This window comes from Mchenga conophoros, linkage group LG3 (genome assembly GCF_057382185.1).
Source record: "Mchenga conophoros isolate Kocher_MC1m ecotype Shallow Benthic linkage group LG3, M_conophoros_male_GT1.1, whole genome shotgun sequence".
Classification (NCBI taxonomy): domain Eukaryota; kingdom Metazoa; phylum Chordata; class Actinopteri; order Cichliformes; family Cichlidae; genus Mchenga; species Mchenga conophoros.
This window is the reverse complement of record NC_140528.1, coordinates 40,942,150-40,963,992: the sequence shown is the minus strand read 5'-3', so window position 1 is coordinate 40,963,992 and position 21,843 is coordinate 40,942,150. Positions and strand designations below refer to the sequence as shown.

The 21,843-nt window shown below is 40.5% G+C and overlaps 1 protein-coding gene and 1 pseudogene across 1 annotated transcript; one reads left to right on the top strand and one right to left on the bottom strand.

The window, feature by feature from the left end:
- Positions 1-21,843, bottom strand: part of LOC146578653 (uncharacterized) — a 563,460-nt pseudogene that overhangs the window by 253,090 nt on the left and 288,527 nt on the right.
- Positions 466-5,046, top strand: LOC146578666 (uncharacterized). The gene is made up of 3 exons (XM_085269166.1): positions 466-546; positions 3,324-3,686; positions 3,925-5,046. Exons 1-3 carry the CDS (start codon positions 474-476, stop codon positions 4,266-4,268), a joined length of 780 nt encoding a protein of 259 aa, XP_085125292.1. The 5' UTR covers positions 466-473; the 3' UTR covers positions 4,269-5,046.

Sequence of the window (21,843 nt, the reverse complement as noted above, 5' to 3'; positions counted from 1 at the left end):
TCTATTTTCTCCTCCTGTCATGTTTCATGTTCGTTACAGATCGGGTGTAACTGCGTGGTGTTTGTCCACAAATATTACGTACTTTCAAATACAGCTGCAGCAGTATGCTAGCAACCACAATAATTACTGGGAGAATTTTGTCATCCTGTCGGAAAATTGTTACTTGGGAATTTTTCCCTAGCAACAGGTGATTGCCAGGGGGGTCGCTGAACAGCCAGTGTGACTCCCACTGTAGCAGACATTCCCCCGTTACTGCCATCAACTTGCAGGAGCTCCTCAGAACCTGTGGGGATTTTTGCCTGATGATCCGTGGTTAGCTGGTCAGTAGTGGCCCACTGTGTAACTTGGGTCTTAGCGCTTGTACTGTTTATTGGGTCGTACCTGAGTCACGTGACTTAAAATGACGTAAGTCACATGACTTCATCACCTGGAGAACCCACCTTTCCGTATTAGCTTGGAAGCTAAATACGGAAATGGCTCCTCGAACATATGCTCCGCTTTGCTCCATTCCACTGTTGGTCGGCGTCTTCGTGTTTGTCTCAGCAGGTGAGATTTAACTTTTGGAAACTAAAGAAATCCCCCACAGAGATAAACAGAAGGAGTGTTGGTTTGTAAGCGTGTTTTATTTTTCTGTGGGAAATTTCGTGATCACGTTCAACTTTAGAAAGTGAAAGAAGCCCGAGATCACAATCCAAGATGGCAGCAGTGCTTGTAAACATTAGTGAAAGTTTAAAATTTGTAATGCCAATGTTAAGTCTGGGGTGGAAGCAGCCCCTGAGCTAACCACTGTTAATTAGCAGTTATCGGAAAAGAAGGGAGAACACAATTTGTTTTGCTCCCGAGCGGAGACCCACCCATTAACACCCCATGATAGTTTGTCGCCCTGTGGCATAGTCTGTTATTCTGCTAGTTATTCATCCGTAACTACCAATGGTAGCAAAACCACCCAACAATTTAAGTACAAAGTTGCAATCCCAAAAAGGTTACAGTGTGAGAAACATTTCGTCACTCATCCAAGTGACTTCTTCAGTCTCAGCTGACTGCAGGTTTCCCCAAATCTTATAAACAGTACATTTGCATAATGACTGAAGCCAGCTCACTGAAGGAACAATGGGCTGAGAGGTCAGTTTAATAAAAAATGATAATACAGATTGTCACAGCCACTAATCATTAACCAATGGCCATGAGTACCATTCACAGAGAGTTGGGGAATGGCTGCAATCACAGCATTGTAAGATGGTGACAGATGTCCCCTTAGGCCCCCTGCTCGATTCAGAGATGGTCTTTCCCTTTTCACGTAAATGGCCTCCTTGACTCCGCGCTCACACCAGCGTTCCTCCCTGTCCAGAATGTGTACATCCTCATCACTGAAAGAGTGTCCACTGGCCTGTAGGTGTAAATGGGATTATATCACAAGTCAGCACTGATAATGTTTCACACTCACAATCTACAGTATGTTTTGTAGATAGGGATGTGCTTATTAAGAAAAATTAAAGCAAGTTAAGAAGTTAACTTGAGCTGAAAGTCAGTTTTTAGTGTCATAAGGGTGGCTCTTTTAATCGTCATGGAAACCTGGTGAAAACAACTCCGTTTTCTCTGACTACTTTCTTTACCATAAGCCCTTCGTATGATGCTGATTATTTGCTGAAGGAATATTAATTAATGTTTACCTCAACAATATCCTTAAAAGAACCAAACAGTAGCAATAATAATACTGTTTTTTATTGTTATATTCTTTATAGAATTGTATCATCTGTTCTTCTGACAATGTCTGTGATTGGAGTGAGCTATGGTTAAAGTCAAACTTTATATAGCGCATTAACCTCCTAAGACCCGAACTCTTCCACTGCATGCATTTTTAATTTCTCTTTGATATTTGGACATATTGGGGCCCAATGAATGTAAAAACAAAGAATTAAAAGATTTTTTTTGCATTATTTTTGTTTTTAAGAAAAATCAGAGCCACATATGAGGATATTCGTTTAAAATTTTGATAGAACAGTAGCAGTATAATGTCCTCGCAAGTGGATATCAGGCCCTTGTAGAGCAAAATTCAGTATTTTGGTCTAAATAACCCAAAATGTGATGTCCACATATGTGGACGCCAGGTCCCAGGAGGTTAAAAACAACAACTGTTGGCCAAGGTTCTGTACAATTAAGATATTCATAAGAAATAAAAACAGCAGAAGACATGATAAAAGTTAAGAAAAAGAATGATAAAATTAGAAGATTTGATTAAGAAAATAAAAGTCTTACAAACTCATTCTGATTTTAAAGCCAAGGAAAAAAACTGGTTTCAGCAGGGTTTTGAAAGTGTCCAATGTTGGGGAGGTTCTGATGTGAAGGGACAGTTTGTGCCACAATTTAGGAGTAGAAACAGCAAAGGCCTGGTCAAAATAAATAATAAAATCTTAAAATTAATGAAAGACTAGCTAGCCGACAGTGGTCATAGTTCTACGTTACAAAAAAGAAGAGTAAAGCATGTGAACCAGCAACGTTTTTTGAGCACACACTGAGTCTGAAGCAGAAAGGGTTAACAAAGGAAGCTGATAATCACTGTCATGGTACTTATTGTCTCTGACCAGAGTTCTAGGTTTGACGAAGAAACCCTGACTGTGTTGAAGTGGCTTATAGTAAACCTCTCAGATTAAACACTGTAAAAACATTTTGTTACTTTAACCTGTTAAATAGTTGTTCTGAATCCAAAACTTTATTGATCACAAAGGAAATTATGCCATGTAAGCATTGGTATTGCAGATAACATTGCACAGTGCAAAAAGGAAGTTTTGATAATAGAACATTATTCAGTCAACCTTAGTTTACTTTTCAAGTAAGAGTAGAACAATTAGATTCCATGTAATTTGCATGTTTCTTAGTCTCAACTAAAATGTATTTATTGCAAGAGAACTTAAGACAAGCTGAAACTTTAAAGAACAAACTTGTTTAGTTGATCAGGTTTTGTTCTTTCTTGAATAAATAGAAATAGCACGCAGGAATTTGTACACACATGGATATAGAATAGGTTTAAATGGAGAGGCTGTATCTTACTGAAAAATGGAAGATATACATAAAAAAAAAACAATGCAGAGAACTCCAGTGCACCAAACACCAAAACACTTATTACAGTTCAAAATTAGCACCTTATTTATTGTAAGTAGGTTACAAAGTGAAACAGCCGGACTTTAGAACAGTAAAAAAATGAGGTTTGACATAAGTGACCTTCACTCTGATTTGCTGCTGTAGAAGTGAACAGTTGTACATTGTACTGTGACCCTTAACCTCTCTGCTCTGCTTTGTTTTGGGTTTTTTTTGTCTTCTTTCAGATCAGAAAATCATCCCAGCTGAGTCTGGACAGAAAAACGTCACTCTGCCATGTCGAGCTCCAAATAACAACATCATCATAGTTATCGAGTGGAGCAGAGCTGACCTGGGAGAGAAATATGTGCTTCTGTTCCGGGATAAGCAGCTTAACCCAGATCAGCAGCATCCATCTTTTAAGAACCGGGTGGATCTGCAGGACAGACAGATGAAGGATGGAGACGTGTCTCTGATTCTGAAGGATGTGACGGTTAATGACACTGGAACATACGAGTGTCGTGTCGTCCAGAGGGGAGCAAAGCGCAGGAAGAGAGGTGTTTTAGATGACAAGCCTGTCAGCATCATCTACCTGAGAGTTGGTCCTCCAGGTGAGTGAGTAGAGTTGAGTGTGTGTGTGATCAGAGGTGAAGCTGCTTCCTGCTTGTTGATGTTTGTTTCTAAAGATGTTGTTGATGAGACTTTGTAGAAAGCAGCTGGTCTGAGTGATGTGATCAGAGTGCAGTAGATAATGTCTGACAGCAGTTTGAAGAGGAAATGGATTCTGTTCTGTTCTTCACTCATCACCTACCTGACAGCTGACACCTCACACCTGTTTCTCACCTGCAGGTCAGACAGGAGGAGATGGTGAGCCTGGATACACTAGAGGACGTTTTGGAATGATAGCAGTATCAGGTTTTGTTTTTGTTGTTTTTGTTGCTGTTGTTTTGTTGATCTACAAACAATATAAACAACAGAGTCGGGAATCACGCTGTCCTCCCGCTGAACCACAGATTCAAATGTCTAAGAACTTTATACAGCTGAATTCTGAATCTCCTGATGATGAACACAGAGACAAAAATGATCTGAAAACAGGCAACGGTCTCCAACACTCCACAAGGAGTGATGTCACTCTGACTGCTGAGGATGAACTGCTTCACCATCCTCACCAAACAGCAGGACAGCGTCCATAGATAGGAGACACAGAGGATGGATCTGTTGGACTGATTGTTGGTCTGACTGTTTCTGCTGCGATTCTTCTTGTTGCTGTTGGTTCAAAAAACATAAACACCTTCCTGTTGAACTTCAGCTTGTTTGAAATGTCAGCTTAACTGTGATTCTGGCGTTGTTGTTGTTTTCAGTCTTCCGGGATAAGCAGCTTAACCCATCGACAGCATTAGTCTTGTCACAGAAAATGTGGAAAGACAGAAATCAATAACACTAAATATCTATCAGGTACATGTCAGACACATCCAGATTTTAGGTTGAATTTACATTTTATATCTAAAGAACAGACAAAGTTCTTTGGATTATAGACAGTTAATATCTGTCTGATAGCATTCAGGATCAATTGATCACAAGTTACTTGTTTGACTCGTTTTTAAGTGTAAGTACATTAAAATTAAACCGAAACATTTCGTTTTAGCTGCACAGTCCGACATTTTCTCCCTATGACCTGGAATGATTCAGGCAGTGGGAAGCATATGCTTTATTGAACGTTACCTTCCATGAAGGCAACTCTTCAGTCTGTTACTGTCTAACTGTTCCTTCACATTAAATATTCCAGGAGGTTTTCACATATTGGTCCTTTGTTTCTTTTGTTTTTTTAATGCTAATCGGTGTGGGTTGTTTGTTGTCTGTTTGTTTTTTATCAAACTGTGACTGTAAATAATTTTAATCAGAAGCTCTCTGACTTCCTGAACATTGATGGAAATTTTATTGCAACTTGAATCAATCAAAAATAAATATAAACGTGTGTAAACTATGCTTGTTTCCACTTCATAATTACAGTCAGTTGTGCATGTATCTGTGATAGTATTGACTCAATATAACATGCCCCTTTTTAGTGAGTTGTGCTGTTATGTTTTTCTTTCAAGCACCATGGCGATATATTATAATCTTCTTACCCATGTATTAAACAGGAACTCTAAGAGATAAACAAGCCTTCAAGGTTTAATATAAAAACCAGAGTTGAGAGGTTATTTGGATGGTAAATGGGCCAGATTATGCATTCAGCATTTAGTTGGGTGTTAAATGTATCCGTCAATACACTTAAACTTGCACCATTCTCCCTATCCTGGTATTCTAAAAAGTACTTAGGTTGTTTAATATTGTTTAATATTTCCACTAACTAATAGGGTTGCCAACTCCCAGAAAAAAAAAAAGGGAACCACCCTCCACCTCATGATGCTTAATCAGCGTAATTGACTTTAATTTAATGCATGTGTAAAACAAATGCACAGAAATCAATTATTTTTCTACAATAATTAAATAGATTCAACATCTTTCTTCAACAGAATTGCAGACTGCACAGATGGTACCTTCCCAAAGGAAAAAGTACAATATCTTACTAGGGTGTATATTAGTCTTAGTTACTATATACAATAATGGATTTCTATACATTTTACATCAGATGAAAAATTTTGGTTGTAAGATTCAGATCATTATTTATTAAAAACTAGATATTTAAATTAGAATAAGAACGAAAACTATTTCTTTGTTCCCCCTGTTGAGGATAAGTGATGAAAAATCTTAAATAAAACTGCAACTACCAGGTGAGTGTGTCTTTTGAAGTGAGGTTTATTAAAGAAAAGTGAAAAGAAAAGCACTTCGGTGGAGAAAACAGTCAGATCAAACACCAAACAGTTTTCTGAGGATGGACACGGCCCATATAACTCTTTTATACCTTCTCAAACAAAGGACATTCCACAACTCTTTACATGTGGGCCATCTCACGGAGGGCTATACCTTCAGCCCCATCCTTAAAACCTCCTCCCTCACAGAGGGAATTATATGACATATGACCTTGTTTTCTGCTTGGCTGTCACCTAAGGATTTACATCCCTGATACGCAGGAGTCTCACTATCTGTTCAGTGTCTCTCATTACAATGGCCTCACTGTGTGTGCAGAGCATAAGGCCCACTTGTAGTGCACACGCATACAATTAAGTGAGAAAGTGACATCACTATCACTACTGTGATATGATTAAAATTGATTTAATACATGAGAAAAGAAATCTGCTTTCACAGGTATAATAATACAATTAGACATTCCTGGAATGGGAACAAAGAACTGGGGTGCAGGGCAGAAGAACAGCTAACCCCCATGCCCAGGACAGTAAGCAAGAGGTACTGAGGGTGAGGTGCAGACAAATCTCTGTGTGATCTCTACCTAGATAAAGCAGGAGTAGGGTAGGCGGAGGGTTACCCTGGTGCAGGTGTGCCGCAGCGGTCAGTGGAAGAATTCGCGAGTTTCTCTGTGAGTTTCCCATTACGTCGTAGCACACTCGGTGCTTGCTTTGAAGTTTAGGGTTTTTTTTCACTGTAAAAATAAGTTTTCTTCCCACGCACAATGCTAACGGACGCTAATGTTTTTGTCACTTTTTATGTAATCAAACTTAAAGTAAGGTCAGTACTTCCACGCTTTAAACGCTGCACGCTCATACTCTCTCCCGCACTCGATATATGATCCACTGTTGATCTGCACACAGCTGTTGTCACAAACGTCACACTTGCTTACGTCACTGTCATGAGACATTCTCGCAAAATAAATCACGGTTTTAGTAACGCAGTAACGCAGCGTTCCTACGGGAAAGTAACAGTAATCTAATTACCGTTTTTGCAATAGTAATCCCTTACTTTACTCGTTACTTGGAAAAAGTAATCGGATTACAGAGGGTCATCAAGCCATGAAGGCTAGTGCACCTAATTCCTACAGGTGTTCAAACTTTTCTGAATTAGTTAGTCTGTCTGCATAAAAGCAGTGTTGGAGCACACTGTGGTACCATACCAAAGTTGTGTGTTGCTACAAAAAAAAAGCAATTGACTAAGTAGATATTTTGATTCATCAAAATTTAAGATCTTTGGTTCATCACGCAGGATCTTTGTACGCCTTCAAGTAGGAGAAAGGACGGTTCCACAGTGTGTGACATCAACTGTCAGACATGGAGGAGGAAGTGTGATGGTCTGGTTTCCCTGATTTCGACGCAACATTGTAGAGGCATGCCAACCAAGACAGCCCTATATCATCCAAAACCTTTAGAAACTCAGGGCAGACCTCATCCACCCCAGGGGCTCTGCCACCAGGGAGTTGTTTAACTGCCTCAGCGACCTCACCCCCAGAGATTGGCTGGTCATCCCCTTCATCCTCAGACTCTGCTTCCTCCATGGAAGACGTGCCAGTGGGCTTAAGGAGGTCCTCAAAGTATTCCTTCCACCACCCAAAAATTTTCTCAGTCAAACTCAGCAGCGCTTTACCCGCAGTGTTGTGGATAGGCGTAGCTTTGGGTTACGTGGTGTCGGTAATAGTAATAGTGATTGCTATATCACCTGTTCACGTCCCGAGGGAATTTTTGTGAATGAGCGGGTGATGGGGGAAGTCGACTTTTGCTGACCGCTCAAGCTTAGAATGTTTTTGATCACTGTTTTTCTACAGATTTTTAATCTTTTTAATCTGGAACTTTGACTTACGTTTTGAACAGCGGGCGCGTCAACATTATTCCCCTATTCAGCTGCTCGGCGACTCAAAGGCTTGACAGTCGTCAATACGCAGTATTCCCCTCCTGAGTTGCCTGACGGTTTGCCAGAATCTCCTTGAGGCAATCTGGAAGTCTTTTTCCATGGCCTCTCCGAACTCCTCCCACAGAGTTTTTGCTTCAGCCACTGCCTGCTCCGTGTTCCGCTTTGCCTAAGTCCCACAGGCTAACCGACCCTAACTTCTTCTTCAGCTTGATGGCTCCCCTCTCACCTCTGGTGTCCACCATTTGGTTCGGGGATTACCACCACGACAGGCACCAACCATTTTGTGGCTGCAGCTTAGTGCAGCTGCTTTGGAAATAGAGATGCCGAACATGGTCCATTCGGACTCCATGTCTCCAGGCTCCCTTGGAATGTTGTTAAGCTCTACTGGAGGTGTGCGTTGAAGATCTCGCAGACCGGGGCCTCTGCTAGACGTTCCCGGCAAACCCTCATTGTATGTTTAGGCGTGCCAGGTCTGTCCAGCGTCCTCCCCACCACCTGATCCGACTCACCACCAAGTGGTGATCAGTTGACAGCTCAGCCCCTCTCTTTACCTGAGTGTCCAGAATATATGGCCTTAGGTCTGATGATACGATTACAAAATTGATTATCGACCTGCGGGCTACAGTGTCCTGGCGCCACATGCACTTATGGACACTCTTATGTTCAAGCACGGTGTTCATTATGGCCAAGCTGTGGTTTGCACAGAAGTCCAATAACAAAGCATCACTCGGGTTCAGATCCGGGAGGCCATTCCTCCCAATTGCACCACTCCAGGTCTTGCTGTCGTTGCCCACGTGGGCATTGAAGTCTCCCTGTAGGACAAGAGAGTCCCCAGGCGGAGCACCCTCCAGCACCCCACCCAGGGACTCCAAAAAGGCTGGGTACTCTAAACCGCTAAACCGCCACTCGGCGCATACACGAAACGATCAGGACCCGCTCACCGAACCAGAGGCACAGGAAACAAACAAACCCTTTCGTCCACTGGGAGAAACCCCAAAATACAGACAGCAAGCCGAAGGGATACAGAGATACCCACCGCCTCTCACCAGGGGCAACTCCAGACTGAGTCAAAGTCCAGCCACTCTCCAGGAGACTGGTTCCAGAGGTGAGCCCGACTATATCTAACCAGTACCTCTCAACCTCACGCATTAACTCAGACTCCTTCCCCAACAGAAAGGTGACATTACATGTCCCAACTGCCAGTCCTGGTAGCTGGGGATTGGTCCTCCAGGACCTTGGCTCCTGGTCGCCGCTCTTTAAAATTGTATTTATCGACTATTAGTCTTCCACATCCTGGTCCTCTAAAGGCAGCTGGACTTCTTTTGGTTCTTAACCCTTTAAAGCCGGTCGGAGTGGACACGCTCCATTTTGCGTAACTATTTTGAAATCCCGGTAGCACTGCAACCACGTAAGCTAGCACAATAATTTTTTTTGCACAATGAAACCGGAGGAGTTGTACTTACATCTTATGCCATCAGCTTGTCCTAGGTCACAGTTTCCTTCCACATATTGCTTTGCAAAAACTGCATAAAAAGCACTTGCAGCAACAAAAACATAATATTTCAGAAACACGCTTTGCTGATCCGATCAGCTGTTCATAACACTTCCCACGTTGGAATAGACGTCAGCGCGAACTATCGCATGTCCGCCATGACCTGACTGAAACCGGAAGTGACGTCATTTTGCGGAAATGTAGTTTTCTACCATCGGGGGCTTATGAGCCTATACTTGTGTTTTTAAAAGTTGTGTTTGACTTTATGACTTTCTGTGTCGTTTCTGGGATGTTTAGGACTCATATTGCACTGCTGGAAATAGTTTATTTTGATGCATATGCTGCTTTTTTGCAAATTTGCAGTATAATATTTATTTTCGTTTTTCAAGCAGTATATGAAAATTGGTGTATTTCAAAAATAAAACTATGAAGACACTCAAAATAAATTTCCTGTGGTGGGAAACTATTTTGTGCAACTTTTTTGTATTTACAGCTTTGAGGGTTAAGCCTCTTAAATTTCTCTAACTAGAAATATATGTTAAAAAAACAAAAAATATTTTCAATTTTTTTGTAGTTTATTGCACTTTTTTGCAATTTATGTAATTACTATGCACTTAATGCATACATATTATTAAAATTTGGGCTATAATAGTTGTATCGATGTATATCAACTTGAAATGCTCCCAAAAATGGCACCACACCATGTAAAAATATAATATAAGCTCTGGTGGACTTGTTTCTATGGTAGGTCTTAAAGGGTTAAAGAGACTGCTTATCTGTAATCATGAAAAAAGCATAGGAAAATTTGCTCATTTCTATAAATGAGCAAAAAAAAAAACACTTGATCAAAATTTAAATTTGAAAAATATACAACAGAACAACACATATGTTTCACCACACACCTTTCCTCTTGTAAATTAAACTGATCTCATATTTATGCAAACATTAAAGGGCATTATTAATCATTAAATACACCTGGAAACTTACTGGTGCTCAGTGAGATGATCTGCTTGTATCCATGTTAGTATTTAAAGTCCAACGTCTCCCTCTAGTGGCCATATATAAACCATGTGTGAGGATGGTGTTCATGTAAAATGTGAATCATAGTGTTCCAGTCAGTCATCAGTGTGTCTCTGCACAGCTGTAATTAAAATGTGTTCAGAGGGCCTCAGTGTCTGAATGGTTCCAGTTCAGCTCCATAACAGCAGCGTCCCTGGTTTGATTCCTGTGTTTCAGCTCATATCTGCCTCTCTCACTGAGGGGACGTCCACTACATGGACATGGATTTTACTTTCATTTTTTTCAGATTTTTATTTTCATTTTTGTGAATTTCTGGGGCATCAAAGATATAGGAAATGAATTACTGCTGTACCATGTGTGAAACAAAATTTAAAAAAAAATGAAATGAAATATAAGATATATTTCGATTAATTTAAAACAGTGCTTTCTTATATGTTTCAGATTACTGGTGATTACTGTTCCTTCATCTATTCTATTCTATTCTATTCTATTCTATTCTATCTTTTCATCAGAAGTGGTTTAAAGTGTTTGTTTGGGTTGTTTTTTTTCCACAAAAAGCCAATCCACGTAATATATTTCACTAAAAGGACAAGAGAATAACCCACAACTGCATATGAACCAATAGAAAAGCTTGTGCTCAGAGGAAGAGGGCGGGCTTTACTTGGTGTCAGTGACAGAAATGAAAAAAAGCTCAAATGAGTGAGAAGGACGATGAAGGAAACATCTGTGCTGTGTCTGCTCTGTAAGTAGAATCTCTGTGTTTGTTTGAATTCTTGTACTTTGACTGTCTGCTCTCCTGATAACTGATGATGGAGGAGAAGACATGAAAAACAAATCAGGCTGAATTCAAGTTCAAAACACCACGAGGACCAACTGCAGGTCTGAACTGACTCTTTATCTTTGCTCAGGAGTCGAGGAAACACAGCAGGCAGTGAAAAGATCAAATCATTCACTCGTTATATCAACACAGCTGCACAGTGGACATAAATATATTATTGTAATTTTAAATATTTGGTGCATACTCACAAGGTAGCCAGTTAAGACAAAGAGCTGCTTTTTAGATAAAGGTGGTGCAGGGGAATCGTTCTTTATGTTCACCTGAAATCAACCTGAGTGTCATTTCTCTTTAGTTCTGATCTCACTGCTGAGCTGCACAACAAACCAAGGTCAGTAATCTTCTTCTGTCACAGTTTAACCCTGATAAATGCTCACTGATATGACCTGATTGGGTTCATGTTTCAGAATTAACTTGTTATATAACATAAGTGTAACAGATCACAATTGTTTTTCATTTTAACCCTCACAGCTCGTCTGACTGTGAGTCCCAGCAGTTCTCAGTTCTATAAAGGAGACTTTGTGTCTCTAAGCTGTGAGGAGGACGACAGCTCTGCTGGATGGACTCTGAGGAGAAACACAAGCAACCTACAAATGACTCAGTGTGGAGATGGGTGGGGAGAACAAGCTAGTTTAGTTAATTCTTCCTGTAACGTGAGTTATGTCTTTCCACTGGACAGTGGAGTTTACTGGTGTGAGTCCAGAGAGGGTCCCATCAGTAACATGGTTAACCTGACAGTCACTGGTAAGCTGAGTGTGTGGAGTTAGTGTTGATGAAGCTGTGTGTAAATGGATGAAATGCTGTAGTTTGTCTCTGTGTTGAGGTGGATCAGTGATCCTGCAGAGTCCTGTCCTCCCTGTGATGGAGGGAGATGACGTCACTCTGCTCTGTAAAACAAAGACCACTCCCTCCAACCTCCCAGCTGCTTTCTATAAAGATGGCTCCCTCATCAGGAAGCAGCCTACAGGTCACATGACCATCCAGCATGTTTCCAGGTCTGATGAAGGCCTCTACAAGTGTGACATCAGCAGTCATGGAGAGTCTCCATCCAGCTGGATCACTGTCACAGGTGACACACTCACCTGTCTGTGTTTCTGCAGCTTTCAACATTCACAATGTGACGACAACTTAATGACTGTGTTTGCTTTATTTTAGACAAACACACCACCACACCTCCACCTACATCCACACCTCCACCTACATCCACACCTCCTCTTGGTTCCACCTCCATCAATCTTCCTCCATCACTCTCTCCTCCTGTTCTCTCAGTGTTGTCATGTGTTGGATCAGTCTGTGTTGTGGTTCTACTGGTGTTCCTGGTTCTGCTGGTGAGACGATGTGTTCACAGGAAACCTGAAGGTGAGACTCAGACTTCCTGATCTTTCATGTCTGAGTTTGTTCAGTAGAATAAAGGAAACATGAAGGTGAGACTCAGACCTTTCTCACACATTTCTGGGACCAGGAATCACAGATTGAACCACCCAGACCTGGGCATGACTGATGCCTCAGCATCCTCATTCTTAGAGGTCAAAGGAGCTTGCAAAGAAAAGCGTCTGGACTTCTTTAAGTTACTTGAAGACGTTTCACCTCTCATCCGAGTAGCTTCTTCAGTTCTAAGGTCAAATGGTGGAGAGTCCCAGAAAATCTGGGACGTGAAACGTCTTCAAGTAACTTAAGGAAGTCCAGACGCTTTTCTTTGCAAGCTCCTTTGACTACGATGACCTGGATGACTGAGAACCTTCACAGACATATTGCCGTTCATTCTTAGAGGCCTTTCTAGGTTGCTCCTGTGCAATCACACAGACTTCTAGAAGTTCAAGACTATACCTAGTGTCCTACACCAAGAATACCAGACATTGTGACTATGAATACAAGTGAGTTTACCAGACTCAACATGGGTCTCGATAACCTTCTGGTTCCTAATGCTACAGAGTTATTTAATACTGATATACTGATGGATCACCTAAAACAGGAGGAAACTCATCTTGCTAATGTGATGGATTCAACAGAGAGATACTGGATCATTTGATATATTTGCTTTATAAATCAGGTCTTCCGTTCCTCCTCAACACTTTTTGACCAAACAGTGTAGCTGAGTTTAGATATGCGTGACATGTGGAGTGACTGAGTACATTGCCACATTAAACGAGGCCAGAGTTATGCAGAAATATTGGCTGTCAACCCGGAAGAATGTACACCCTCTTTGACCTATCAGAATAGTTCCAGTATGAACTCTGATGTTATAGCTAAGAAATACACATCAACAGCAAAGGGCAAAGGGATCAGATCAGAAACTGGCACTTCCTGACAGCTCTGTTCAATTAAAGTTACACCTAATTCCATTAATTTAGACTGGAATTTCAAAAATATCTATCTCAGAGATGCAATACTACAATATGCAATACTATATGTGTTGTTGTAATGATTGTGGTCTGTGGTTAACATGAGCTAACAGCTCTACAGTGGTTCAACATCCTGTTTAGGATTAAAAAATAAAAAGCAACAAATAAAAAACTGCTGCAGGTGTGAAAACCTAGCTGAACAAAATTCTGTTTATCTTAGTATTTATAATTACACTGAATCTAAATGATTTTTTTTATTTAATCAATTAGTGGTTTCTGACTTTCTGATATGTTGATCGAATCTTTCTCATGAGTAGTCATCAGTTTTCTATATAAATGTTATTGTCAGTTATTTATTAATGAATCAAATGCTTTTTGTGGAAATGTTTCTGCAGCAGCCATTTCTATTCAATCAGCTTTGCTATCAGCTGTATGACCTGCACTGATGTCTTCCTTGTTTGTTTCATTCTGCAGAGAATGCTGAAGTCCACTCAGCAGTGACAACAGACAAGGTCACTTATAGACAAATTATCATCAACAAGAAACAAGAAAATTCAAATATGACAGGTAAAGCTGATCTTCTTCATCTCCATCATGGTCTGTTTTTACAGCCAGATACTTTGATTTACATCTGAGTTAGTAGGTCAATTCATTATGTTTACTTTGTGGGTAGCATGCTAACATTTCCTAGTAAGCACGAAGCTGATGGGAATATTATAATCTTTATTGGTTCTTAGATTTTATTGGCTGCTTTTATAAAGTCCCCAAAATTTTAGAAATTAACAAGATAAATATTTTGTTCTTAAAGCTAACAAGCTGTTCAAGTAAATAATTACACGATTTTTTTATTTTTTTTATTCATTTCCTACTATTTCTGGGTCCAGATCGCACAGGCAGCAACCTACAGTTGAAGGAGAAATATATACAAATCAAGATAAAGGCATACAATAGAGAACAGATTTGCAAAGTGTTTTGAAGTAGTGCAAATAACTTGTTCTGAGTAGAGTTGGTGTGTGTGAGGGGCCTGAGTGATAAGGGTTATTTAGACCATGGCTCAGACTGGTGGGTGGGAACAGTCTCTGGGGGATAGTGTTTGTTAAGAGTCCAAATGGCGCAGACAAGAAGCTGCATTATGAGATCATTTTATTAACAGGCTACCTAACACAGACTTTTAGGTGGCTGGAATTTAACCATACTCTAGAGTCTCCTAACTCTTGGATACTCTTTGTTCATTCTACGTATGAGAACATAAAGCAAGTCCATTGTTCAATGACCTGGACAAAAAAGACATTGTCACATCTGAATCCAAGGCTTGCTCAATAAGTTTCATGGGGGGAAAATGCTCCAAAATTTCTGGAAAATTAGCAGTTGGAGAACAAAACCAATCCTAAACAAAAATATAATGATGCTGGAAACTTGGTCTTTGGTCCACCCATTCCTGGGATATTTGAGTCTTCCCTGGTGAAGGCACAGTCTCCTTTACATGCAAACAGCTGCAGGAGAGAGAAACAAAAAATGACATTTTATGAGTGGGTAAAAATGACCAGTTGACTAAACTATTTTTTTTTACCATATGAATTCCCTTGGAAATCACCACTTATTGATATTTATTCATAACCACTGCACTAAATAAGGATAACATGCAAATTCCAGGACCACTCTTACTTACCTATTCCTTACATGCAGTCAGTACACACAGGGTAGTAATGGCGTGGACACACCGGTCGACGGCAGACATGGCACCTGTATCGCGTCTGCCTGTCCAAGCCTGTGGGGCAGTCAGCACACCTCACTAAGGGACCGCTGCTTTCTGCTGCCACTGGTCCTGCGTCACCTTCAAGAGTGCCAGGGGTAGGAATGTCGAGCACGCTACAGATCACGACTCTGAGTTGACGTGACAGATTTGAAGAGGGGAGCCTCTGCTCTGCCCATGGTTTGATGAGTGCCAATGCCAAAGCCTGCATATAAGGCCTCCTCTGCATTTGGTTGTCACCTCTCTTCATTGCATTCTCATTGTGAATGATCCATGAGTTTATCACACCAGCATTGATCATGCCATAGAACACGCGAAGGGGCCATCTCTTGGTTTTTCTTCCACAACCATAGTGAGCGCACATCTGGTCAAAAGTATCGACACCTCCCTTCGTTTTGTTGTAAAATTCAATTACTTCAGGCTTACGAGTGGGTCCTATGCTTGGTTGTGTATGCATGGATGACAGGAGCAGTACAACCTTCTTTTTTGAAGCTTTGTCAGGGAGGAAGGACACCAAGGTTAGTTCTTTGGTAAAGAGAAATGCACTGGAGCCTGGCGCGTGATTTTCTTGTTTGCTTTTATTGTTCCCACTAAGGTCATGCCACAGTTCTGCAGCAGATCAATCGCCAGTGGCACAGAAGTGAACCAATTATCAGCGGTCACATTCCTGTTTGTATGGTGATATTGTTTGGTCAGCTCCTTGGTGAAATGCTGGCCAAGACTTTGTCCATCCTGTCGTTGTGTTACAAGTATCCCCAGGTATGGTATTCCTGTCAGCAGGTACTTGCTTTGGGCATCATTGGCAAGGACAAGCTTGATACCATATTTGGCAGGTTTGTTGGGGATGTACATTCTAAATGGACACATTTGTCCATGGCCTTGTCTTTCTTGCCGTGTGTCAGGGTCATCAAATCGGAGACAGCTAAGGAGGAATGAAAAGCGACCCTCAGACATAGCAGCACGGTACACAGGTGCAGCAGTAGCAGGGTTCCACATTTCTTTAGTAGACAAATGGTTGTCCATCTGGCAACCACTAAAGATACAAATCCCTAGCATTGCACGCACCTCTGCTGGGGTTGTTCTCTGGAAAGTAACTGTTATCTTCCGATACTTCACAGCTTCAGCATCAATACGGATGTTCGTCCATGTCACAATTTCGTCTATGATTTGGTCCTCAAAAAATAATGTGAAACACTTCTCAGGGGTGTCAGCATTTGATGCTTCTGGTGTTGGTCCTGGTGTAAAAGCAGGCATGAAAATTTCGTGCAGCTGTCCTGGTAGCTGCCAATGTCTGAGGCCGAGAACTCCACTGGAAACCTGTAAGACTTGTTTTGGAGTCTCACAATATAGGCCATGTCATCATTCACATGGCGGTGTCCTCTCCCCCTGTGACCCACATCAGGCGTGTCAGGGACCGCATCAGGCGTGGCAGGGGAAGTAAGATGGGCAGTAAACCTAGAGGCAACAGGTCCTGGGGTGGGAATTTGTCTGGTGGTCAGTCTACTTGAATCATGATGTCGCATTTTTTTTCTCTGATGACTTGAAGTGCTAGGCTCAAAGCCATTACTATCACTGTCATCATTGCCCGGTTTTGGAATGTAGTCCACGTCACTGTCGCTGTCATACATCTCTTCTGCTTCCACATGATCAACATCTTAATCACTGCTTTCCCTGAATAGAATCTCTTCTATTTCCTTTTGGGTCAAGTACTTCAGTGGATTCCTTTTTGGCATTTTTTCCCCCTAGAGGAGTGCTAGAACTTCACCAGCTAGCTATATTGCTAGCTATTTGCTGAAAGAAATAATGTGCACAGTTATCTAGCTAGCTACATAACATAGCTTTTAGATAAAAAAAAAAAGAAAAGAAAAAAGAAAAAGAAATCTAATCAGCTAACAATTGCCAAGTTAAACAAACCTTACCTATGTGTTACGCACTAGCTGGGATGCCAAAGACACTAAACCTGCAACAGGGTGACAGCTGTAGTTGAAGAGGGACAGTAAATATGGTGAGCCTGAATGTTGTCACCCTTGAAATGCGGCAAGATCGCCTGATTTTATACACTAACACTATCACCGGGTGAAATCCACCCAAAACCTACTTTACCCTCTATCACTATTGCCAGGTGGAATTCACCCGAACACATGCCTGTAGGAAAAAGCGGGATTTGGGGTAGGGAAACACCCACGTCTTCAAAAATGTCAAACACAATGCTGAAGCTACCCAGGGACCCACCACACTCAGACAAACGCAACATATTGAAAATTATGTAAATACATTTGCTCGGGTGAAAATCACCGCCGATAGTGTTCTAGGGTTAAAATAAAACACACCTTGGGCATGGAGGGACCACCCAAAGGTCTTCCAATCAAAAGCCATTGTGTCAGACTTTTGAGCAATGTTGCAAAGGCATGTTCACTGAGACAGATGCACAACACCCAGAAGCTTGAGAAACATGGAAGCTCCTCTTAGGTGTCATAGCAACCTAGCTAAGTAGGAACATAAACAAATGAATACACCTCAGACAGGTATTGTAGATAGCATCAGAGGGTCAAAGCATCAGCTACTGGTAGACAGAACTGTACACCTAAGACCAGATAGACCAGACTCTAGCACCAGACAGACCCATCTGAGCACTTCTGTACTGACCATAGAAAATCCTTCTATTCAGTACACTCCACACAGATACTGGAGTGTTTGGGCGCATATAACATAACAGGAACTATAGTGTTTTCTTCTAAAGGCGTATAGAATAGTCCTGTAAGTTCCCAAGTTCCAATGGGAGACACCACTAAAGGTGGTTGAGAACAACAGGGCTATGGTCTTGTGAGACCTGATTCCAACCAGTGATCGTTTTCAAGTGATGGTTGAAAACGATAGATGTGGCAATAGATGTGGCAATCCCAGTGGACAGAAACACCAGGAAGAAGGGCCATGAGAAAATAGAGGCTAATAACACAACTGGAGCAGATGTGGAAGATAAAGTCCACAGCGGCCAGAGTAGTAATACAAGCACTGGATGCATAACCCCCCGTAGAGATGTAACCCCCAAAATGTAGCTGTGTAAATATAATATAAATATGTAAATATGTAATATAAAATGTTAAATGTTAAAAATCTGTGGTCAAAAAACACCCACAGAAACCAGCATGTAAATTCATGTAACATCCTGTTTTGCATAACACATCCTTCACCTGTGTAGCATCAGCCCATATTTAATCGCGTGTGTGTATTAACAGCTAATCTACTGTTATATAAAACACTGAAGTCATCACCTAATTATTTATTCATTGTTGTGATGAGCACTTGTGCCACAACAATGGTGAACAATCAAAGCTGACTACAGCATGTGTTCATGACCCTGAAGGAAGGATGTGTTCATCACATCAACTGTCAGTGATGTTTTAAGAGGAATCAAATATCTCAGAATTGTTTGGTTCACATGTGGCAGGTCAACAGGTTTTGGCACCACATTTGGCAGTGACTAATGGTGTACTCTCAGCTTCAAGTCCACCTTACCTGGACAAAATTGCAGGTGTGTTGTGACTTTTAAGCAGCAATATAACTGAGCATTAAATGCCACAGTAGTGTTGATTGGGACTTAGTAAGCAACTTGTTAACAGGAATAATTCAATGTCACGAGATGTCTAAGGAGACAAACTCTTGACACTTAACCCACTTTTATACAATGAATTATTTTGACTTCTTTCTGCATGTGAAACCACAGAAGCAACTTCCTGTTGTTGACACCGGTTAACTGTAGTCTGAGAGTGATGAGACCTTTTACCACAGTGTGTCCTGGTTTGGCTAACAGAAGTGTTCATGTTGTGAGAACAAGTTTGCTTTGTGCTCTGTGGTGAAGTGTCTCAGTCTGCATTAAAAGAAGATGGCATTTTTGTGGTCTTCTGCTTGCCATGTTCACAGAAACACCCACCGGTTCATTCTGGTCAAATGTTTTTCAGCAGAGGTGGAAAAAAACAGTGAAAACCCACACCTGTGTATAAAGGTTAACACTTAATATCTGAATAAACCAAAAATAACAATGTGCTACCACAGCTGTAGTGTAATACTAAAACAGTACCATTGTACATGCAATTATTTCTGTATGTTTCAGAGAGTGATTCAGCTGCCGTCTACTCAGCAAAGAGAACAGAAGCCATCAGTTATGGAGAAATAGCTGTCACACCAAAGAGGACCAGAGGTACAGCTGCTCTTTACCTTTAACTTTGGACACAGCCAAGTGAATATTTCCAGACTGTTTCCAGTCTTTTGCTAAGCTTATCTCAACTTAATTCAGGATATCAAACCGTTCATCTCTATCAGAAAAGTGGCTGTTTTTCTACTATTTTAAACAATTTGTTGTAAGTTAATAAAAAAAAAAATGAATGAAAATGAAATATAAGAGTTTCACATTTGTCTTGAGATATGTCTCCCATTTTGTTTAAAGATAACTCAGCTGTCAGTTTTTATTTGGTAAATACATTTTTTTAGTCGTAAATAAATAAATAAATGAGGTCCAACGTCTGCTTACTACTTGTTCTACTTGTGAATGTTCAAATCAAACATTAATTTCAAATAATCAGTTAAAAGTTCATACACTGACATATGCACCCCCACAGGCATTTCTTCTGTGCCAACCACTTTTCCACTCTTCATGTTATTAATAGTTGCCCTCACATCCTCATCACTGATTCTCTGCTCTTCCTGATTGAATAACCCTCCTCCTCCCTATAATTTTCTTGATTTTTATTATATTATTATATATATTATATTATTTTTATTATTAAAACCCACTTTTCTTAAACAATCAATGAAAATGACTGATGTGTTAAAAAAAATGGTTTGAAAGCAGTTGTTTTTTTTTTCATTCACAACTCCTACAAGGAACTAATGTGGTCATCATAGACATTACTTGTGGTGTACCACAAGGTTCAATTTTAGGTCTTCTTTTATTTTCTGTTTACAAGTCACTTGGTCAAACGTTAAACACCCACATCTCATTTCACTGCTACACCAATGTTCACCATTACAGTCTCAAGCCTCACCGACTGCTCACCAAGTGAACACAAACAGAAAAAGAGAGAGAGAGAGAAGCTAGAAGTATCAATTATATCTCTTTTTAATTCCATTTTATGCACATGACCAGCTAATTGTTAAAGGTCTGTCTGTTTCAGGTTTGAGTTGAGTGTGAAATTTATTTAAGCAATTGAAGTGTGGACACTATGGAAGCTCTGTGATTTGTTTCTGAGCTGGTCCCCAGTAAAGACTGAGCTGAGACTGTGTGTGATGCAGAGAGGTGGAGACTGGAGGTCTTGATTGAACTACAAAGCTTGTAATCATGTTTCCTGTTGTTTGAACTGTGTGTGTTTGTGTTCAGACTTTAAACCAGAGCCAGACGTCGTCTACTCTTCACTGAAGTAGTCCACCAGTCCAACCACTGATGTCCAGCTGCTGGTCTCTAACTGGTCCCCCCAGCAGCTTAGACCAGAGTATTCTGATTCTGATTCCAATAATTTGATGATTTCTGGCTGCTTCAGTCTGATCCAGCCCAGATGCTGATTACTAAGTTGCTCTCTGTACATTCTCAGACACTGAAAGTTACAAAAACTTGTGAATGGGAAAATGTGGCATACTGACTAAATTGCTTTGAGTGTCCAGTAGTGTTTTAATGTGACCTCATGGTGGCAGTGTTGTCTCTCTGTTACAATTGACAATGACAATAGATACTCTGGAATAAGTGTTAGAAAAAAACCCCATTAAAAATAATTATTATTCATTTAAAATTAAGCATTACATTATCGTTAAACTGACTGCTTCTTCTAACTTTTGGGCTATTAATATGTTTGTCCTCAACACCACACAGAACATTTCTAACCTGTTTTCTTCAACATATCTTTCTGTAGTGAAATTATCCAGAGATGATTCATAACCATCTGAATATTCATTTAACACTAACTATATTGGCTTACACCCAGGTTACCTGGATGGTGCAGGGAACTACTTCAGTGCTGCTATGCCTGTAATCCCCATGTAATGTACAAAAACTTTTTTTTAAATGTATCTTTTATTGTACCTCAAATTATAGCTTCATAATGATTACAGGAGTGGAAAAATTTTATTAGGATTTTTATAACACCCAAAATAAAATACAAACAAAAAGGTCAACTGACAGATGGACACTGCTAGAGAAACTGTGGGGAAAACATGGCAGATCATTTCCATATATTTTGGAAATGCCCAATAATCCTGTCATACTGGAGTGAATTGGTCGAATCAATTTACTTGGTGACTGGTCTCAAACTAAATTTGGATTTTTGTACTGTGTACTTGGGCGATATCCCATCAGCAGCCTCCTTAAAGGACAAAAACTTGATAAACATCCTGTTGGGAGCTGGCAAAAAAGCGCTTACCAGGAGGTGGCTGGAGAGAGAGCCCCCAACAAAGAAAGATTGGATAGGAATAATGGAGGAAATATATAGAATGGAAAAACTTACTTTTTTTTTTTAACCTCAAAATGGACCAATTTCATAAAAATTGGAGGAAGTGGGACAGATTTGTTGAAGGTGGTAATGTGGGATGAGATATTCAC

Coding starts and splice junctions, on each gene's coding strand:
- LOC146578666 (XM_085269166.1), top strand. CDS start 474: ATGGCTCCTCGAACATATGCTCCGCTTTGCTCCATTCCACTGTTGGTC. Junction 547..3,323: donor CTTCGTGTTTGTCTCAGCAG/GTGAGATTTAAC, acceptor GTCTTCTTTCAG/ATCAGAAAATCATCCCAGCT. Junction 3,687..3,924: donor CCTGAGAGTTGGTCCTCCAG/GTGAGTGAGTAG, acceptor TCTCACCTGCAG/GTCAGACAGGAGGAGATGGT.